This window comes from Haplochromis burtoni, unplaced genomic scaffold (genome assembly GCF_018398535.1).
Source record: "Haplochromis burtoni strain Fernald_Lab_line unplaced genomic scaffold, NCSU_Asbu1 Contig_246, whole genome shotgun sequence".
Classification (NCBI taxonomy): domain Eukaryota; kingdom Metazoa; phylum Chordata; class Actinopteri; order Cichliformes; family Cichlidae; genus Haplochromis; species Haplochromis burtoni.
Window position 1 is genome coordinate 105,793 of NW_024582607.1, and position 6,930 is coordinate 112,722.

Genomic DNA, 6,930 nt, shown 5'->3' on the forward strand with positions numbered 1-6,930 from the left:
TATCGTTATCGCAAATTTTCAAATGTATATCGTGATAAATATTTTTGATCATATCGTCCTGCTCTAATAACCAGCTGCTTTTCCATTGAGTCCCTCATCTTGTGGTTGGTCTCCACCTCGGCACACTCAGTGAGCTTTTTACATGTTTTAAAGACTTCTTCTAGCAACTAATTCAACTGTCGCTGTATATCGAGATGAAATAAATCAAATCAAATACATTTTCTTCACCCTCAGAAAATAACTGTTTAGCAACCTCTCACTTTGTATTATCATATTGCCAAACCGTAAGCACATTAACACAGATTTAGAAATAGCATTTGGCTATTTCTAAATCTGTGTTTCTAAATCTGTGTTAGGCGGTGAATAAATCCAAGATAAGGAGACTTTTTGTCCAGACAGTACATGGAACAGTTTTCCATAGTTTAACATTAGCAGCAAAGCTCCAGAAATGAAGAACCTGGCAACGAATGGCCAGGTGAACACACAGGCACTGTCAATATATGTAAAGGACCATAGAAAAAAACAAGGTCACTTATTCCAATGTGTGTCACCTAGGGACACAGTTATCTTCTTCAGTCTTGTTTTAACACTGGATGAATGAAGGTGTGCACATGTGTGTGCTGACTTTGAACTTATATTACCGTAAATGACGTATTCTGGACAAAGTAGACATGACACAAGGTATTTTGGTAGAATGTGTACAGTGCACAAAAGTAGGACAATATATAAGAAAGTCTTTTAATCATCTCCTCTAAACTGTGATAATGATGAAGGTCTCTGCTAAGGTTCAACAACATTGCACTGAATAACACTCAGGTCTGTAAATATAAATGAGTTGTACAGAGCACAGGCGGCTTGCCACACAACATAATATTGAGTCAACACAGGTGGAGGAAAAAAGACTTATGGAGAAACACATAAGCAGAGAGTATTAGCTCTCAGCATCCTACAATGGCAAAAACCATTATAATGCAACCTGGACTCCTTTGCGGTTTTAGTCTAAACAAAATTCAGGCCAGAAGACATTATCATGAACACAAACAAACAGCTGGGTGCAACAGGAAAAGGAAATGAGAGGTAGTAGACAGTCAACAGTCCAGCAGAACAGGCTAAGACATGCAGTGGCATGGTTACGCATTACAAGGAAGCATGTCTGCATCTGGTGTATGTTACTGTAGAACCTGCTCGCTCATTTGCTTTGTTATACAATAATGCTCATATTTTCCTGTACTCTGGTGCCTGGTAATCTGACACAACAGAAAGTTCATGGATGCTTCTACAGGACAACATCTTATGTAAAAAAAAAGTTGGTTGTCCAAAGTTTATGTAAAATAAACCATAGCATCCTCTGGTAACATGCTCAGGTAGCATGTTGACTCAGGTCCTGGCTTCAAACCAGCAGGTTTCTTTGGGTTCCCATGCTGATTCATCTCACCAGGACATTGTCACAAAACAGATTCTCAAGAGTTTCCTGCTACTTTAATTTATTTTATCTATTTGCTCAACGTTTTATCCTTATTATTTTGTAAATTGTTATGTTTGTTGTTGTTATTCCTTGTGTACAGTGTCCTTGAGTGTTTTGAAAAGCACTTTCTTAAATAAAATCTATTGTTATTATTATTATAATTATTATTATTATTGTTGTCAAGAGATGTATTCTAAAACACTTCTTCAGCTGAGAATCAGAGAGGAGAAACACACAGTTTTACTTGCATGCAAGGGCAGTACAGAGCACTCGCACTGAGTGAGAGCTCTGAGACTCGCAGCTCTGAGACTGCCCTGATCTTTATTTATACATCAGTGGGTGTTTGTTCCTTACATTGGAATGTGGAGGTGTATATGTCTGTGTGTGTGTGTGTGTGTGTGTGTGTGTGTGTGTGTGGGTTGTCTGTCCCTGTGTGTTAGCCCTGTGACAGACTGGCGACCTGTCCAGGGTGTACCCTGCCTCTCGCCCTATGACAGCTGGGATAGGCTCCAGCGACGGACAATGGATGGATGTATGAGCCAATGAAGGGAAGCCAAAACAGGAGAAATCTGCTCTCTCTTTCTAGTCCCTGTCAGGACTCTTGCTGCAGCGTTTTGGATTAGCTGAAGACTTTTCATTTAGTTTTTAGGACATCCTGATAATAATGAATTATTGTTCTCTTACACTCATCACCTGATTTGAATATATTGTTTTTCATATATATTTTTTCAGTGTTTTATTATTGTATTCTGTTCTATTCCAGCCTGGACGAAGCCAGCTCTACCAAAACTCCCTATGTCTACTTATATAATACAGGTCATGTATATGATGATAAGCCCATCACAGTGGTCACTTCTTGCCAATTGGGAATCTACACCTTTCCCTTTGATATCCAAAACTGCTCGTTGACCTTCGGATCATATTTACACTTTGGTAAGGCTGCCTGAAAATGTAAAAAAAAAAAAAATCTCAAAGAGTCTTAAAAATTATTTTTTTAAACTCTAAAACATCCCTATAGAGCACAGGTGTCAAACTCTGGCCCGCGGGCCAAATTTGGCCCGCAGCCTAATTACATTTGGCCCGCGAAGCCATACCAAATTACTATTAGAGCTGGCCTACTGGTATTATACAGCTAATATATATATTGTTTAGTATTAAGCTTTGCTTGTTCCATATTCAGTTTTTCAGCAAAACTTGTTTGAGTCCATAAGAAAAGATTCATTCTTATATCTGGAGGAATTAAATATATTTCAATAAATATTAACGTTAGCCCGCGACTTTGTTCCAGTTTTGAATTTTGGCCCACTGTGTATTTGAGTTTGACACCCCTGCTATAGAGCATCCATATTCTGATTTTAACACAAAACTATGTGCTAATATGCAAATAAGCAAAAGTCTTGAATGTCACTCTAGCTACGGATATTCAGATGATTCAAGGCGCCACAGCTGAAAAGGTCCTGAAAGAGTCCCAAGATGTGATTGTAACCAATGGGGAGTGGGAGCTGACAGATATAAATATTGCCGATTCCAGCCTGCATTTAGACAGTGGAAGCTACTCTGAGATCACATACTATGTAAGCGTGTTTTTACTGACTTTTTCATCCTTCTGATAATTTATTTTGTACTGTTATAGCTGATCACACTTTATTGTTTAATAGTTCCTAATTATGGGAAGCCTTTATAAACCAGTCGCTATCATATTGAACATGTTTGTTGTGAGAATGAAAGTAAAGTAAAATCAGGTGCAGATGATGCATGAGTGAAACATAAAGAAACTGAACTGTGCTGTGGTGGCACAGGACAGCAGGGATTACATCCAGCATTTTGGAAGTTGTTTCCGTTTTAAAAGCTTCATTTCTAATATTTGATGTAATGAGACATCTCATTTATTGACCAAAATTCTGAAGCAGTTGGTAAAAACTAAGTACATCCCATGATTCAGTGACTTTAGCAGCAACAACTTGATGTAATCATTTTCTGTCAGTCACATCTGTAGAGGAAAAAGATTGATTGATGCATACAATCGAACAAAAATCTTACAGGTTTAATACTTGCCTCTTCCCAAGATCGTGCTCAGACGGAGACCAATCGCCTATGTGGTCAACCTCCTGGTCCCCAGCTGTTTCCTAATCACAGTGGACCTCTTCAGTTTTGTGCTGCCCCCACAGAGCGTGGACAGATCCTCCTTCAAGATGACACTCATCCTGGGCTACACCGTCTTCCTGCTCATAATGAATGACCTGCTGCCTGTTACCGGGGAGAAAACACCGCTCATCAGTGAGTGTACATAAATGTAGAATCGGCTGCATAGTTCTTCTTTTGAAGAAATACACTGTGCTGTATTTATACACTTAAGGAGGTTAGAGACAGTGTTTCTGAAAGACAATACAGTGTCCTTTGGATTATGAAGGGTTGAATTCAAACATCTGTGGAACAGACGTCTCGAAATCTAATTTTCACCAAAACCGTCAGTTCCTAAAAAAACAAGTTTTCTAAACTGTGAAACTCTTCACCGAAGTACATTTTGCAAAACTGGATGATCCCGATCAGTGTCAACTTGCCAAAAGGCTCCACCTACTAAAGACACATTTATTCTTGGGGTGTGTTGTTTTTTTTTTTTAGCTCTAGTTGTCATGTCAAAGACACACAGCAAGATAAGGCATCTATGGCTGTAATCCAGACATTTCTTAAACACGATGGTAACTAAGACTGAGAAAGAGAATATGAGCTCACATGTGAAAATGATTTAATGAAAACTGTTCTGAGTTCTTCCTGTCTTTGGTGCTGTTTCCTGCAGATGTTTTCTTCTCCATCAGTCTGGCGCTGATGGTTGCCAGCCTGTTGGAGACGCTGTTCATCACAAACATTCAGTACAAGCCCAGAGAGTACAGCGCAGTGCCTCACTGGCTCAGTGTCCTCGTGTTACGTTATCTAGCTGTTCTTGTTTGTATCCCTCCAAAGCAAAAGAGCAACCGAGTCACAGTCTCCCTCAATCCATCTCACAGAGGTACGTTATTATTTTTATAGTCCCGTTATTAATAGAAGATTTTGTTAAGAGCCCAAGCTGAAGAAACAGCTGTGGCCTGTATTGACTATAGTGGACTATGTGTTAGGTTAAACAACATAATGCTGGCATTATGGCTGAGGATTGTGTGTTCCAGCTATAGGGAGATCACATTCCTGAGCCTCCCTGGGAAAGTCTATGCCAGGGTGCCGGAAAAGAGAGTCCGTTCGTTAGTCGAACCTCGGATGCAGGAGGAACAATTTGGTTTATGTTTTGCTTGGACCAGCTGTTTACCCTCTCGAGGATACTCGAGGTGTATGGGAGTTTGCACAACCAGTCTACTTGTGTTTTGTGGACTTGGAGAAGGCATTCACCCATGTCCCTGGTGAGATGTTCCTCAGAAGTATGGGGTGTCTAGCCCCATTAATACGGGCCATTCAATCCTTACACAAATGTTGCAGGAGCTTGGTCCGCATAGCCAGCAATAAGTCAAACATGTTTCTGGTGCGTTGGACGCCAACAGTGCTGCCCTTTGTCACTGAATCTGTTCATAATCTTTATGGACATAATATTTAGGCATAGCCAAGTGGCAGAAGGCTTCCACTTGGGTGGCCTCAGAATTTCATCTCTGCCTTTTGCAGATGATGTGGTTCTGTTGGCTTCATAAGGTGACTGCCTCCAGCTGGCACTGGAGTGGTTTGCAGCTGAGTGTGAAGAGGCAGGATTCAGAATCAGCACTTCCAAATCTGAGGCCATGGTCCTCAGCCAGAAAAAGGAGTGCCCACTGAGGGTCAGGGATGAGTTCCTGCACCAAATAAAGGAGTTTAAGTACACTCTAAAATGAAAGCATAGTACAAATAAGCAATTGGAGTTTTAAAAAACAGGATGGAATCAATTTCTTTTATGCAACGCGATGATGGCTGCATGTGTTTCTTTGCAGTCACCAATGATTTCAAAAATGACCCTCCTTTTAACAAATCCAGTCCGCTATTTTAACTCAATAAATGAGTAATAATAATGATCTCCAGCCTTGTGCTCATCAACATTCTCATCTGAGTTAACAAGAAGATTATGGAAATGATGTCAGCAGATCCTTTTAGGGCAGCGATGAAATGCAGTGGAAATGTCAAAAAGGACTTTGCACATGCAAGCGAGCTGTATATGCAGCATCGGTGGGATATTGTCGCCTGGGACGTATCTTTGTTCAAATAATGAACGTTATTTATGCATGGCACTCGAAAAAAAGACTTTGCCAAATTCGATCTATCATCTTCGTAATAAACATTGCCATAGAAAGACTCAGTTTCGACAATTGCGCATTAGTGCGATCATAAATTATTTCGATGGACGGAGACAGAAGCACGCAATGATGGTAAGTAAACATTTTATTTCGCTAGTTTCTGTCTACACAAATCTACTGTCTCGTGTTCATCTCATCTGATTTCCTGAAGTCAGTCCTCGAGCTCTCGCTGCCTTGATCACCCGAGCGTTTACTTGGAGAAGAGGAGAGTATGTGACGCTTGTCTGATTAACTCTACAGAGGTTATTAGACTCCTATCGATAGCCTCTTTATCCTTTTGGTAGAGATGCTGGAGGCTAGGAACACACAAAATAATTAATTGCATTAAGAGACGAGAGAACGATATGCATTCCGGCCATCTTTAAGCGTATTCATAAAAAGAAACGTGAATGCTTGTCCCGTTCCCTTCATGCTCAATTCGGTGTACTGGATGACTCCCAGTACGAACTGAAAGAGAGACAATGGACAAGGTGGCATCAATAATAGCTGTCTCACAAGTACGTGGTGGCAGTGTCCTCGCGTGTAGAAGACGTCACCATCATGACTGTCAATAAGATGATATTATCCAGATACACAATTTTCTCGAGTTAGGAGAATATGTACTTTTGGGTTAGTCAGAACCACTCTCTAGTCATCATTTTGAAATGATGAATACAATTATTGTGAAAGGTTTTATCTATTGGAGGATTATGAAAGGTAGTGACTCGTGTCCGCTGTGATCGTGAGCCGATATCAGTCTCCCGAAGGCGGCATTAGTGTGAGCACTGTCCTCGAGGGATTGTATGCCGTCTCATCTGGCCATTTCACCAGCCACCATTCTGTGTGAGCGTGCGTTATGCTGGATAAGGGTACCTTGTAGGAGGGGGCCGGGCAGTAAGAGGTCTGAGACTTCTCCGCTTAGGGCTGCTGCCACCGTGACCCGGCCCCTGTAGATTACACTTGTCCCATGTATGATGTGTACTGAGACGCAAGAAGATAGAGATTAAAAAACGCAGATTGTTTTTTCAAAGAGGTTTCTCTTTCTTAACGAGTCTATAATATTGAACTCTTGTTTTACCACGATATGACAGCCAAACCACATGTAACTGTTGGGATTTCACAGACCGCAGGATTTAGGGAAGTTTAATATAGCCACCACACACACACACACACACACACACA

General features: G+C 40.8%; 2 protein-coding genes across 2 annotated transcripts in view; one reads left to right on the top strand and one right to left on the bottom strand.

Moving 5' to 3' along the window:
- Window positions 1-6,930, bottom strand: part of sdcbp2 (syndecan binding protein (syntenin) 2) — a 30,126-nt gene that overhangs the window by 15,720 nt on the left and 7,476 nt on the right. The gene's annotated exons all lie outside the window — the stretch shown is intronic.
- LOC121815587 (5-hydroxytryptamine receptor 3C-like) lies at window positions 2,107-5,580 on the top strand. Its single transcript, XM_042227164.1, has 4 exons — window positions 2,107-2,398; window positions 2,879-3,039; window positions 3,532-3,742; window positions 4,263-5,580. Exons 2-4 carry the CDS (start codon window positions 2,893-2,895, stop codon window positions 4,490-4,492), a joined length of 588 nt encoding a protein of 195 aa, XP_042083098.1. The 5' UTR covers window positions 2,107-2,398; window positions 2,879-2,892; the 3' UTR covers window positions 4,493-5,580.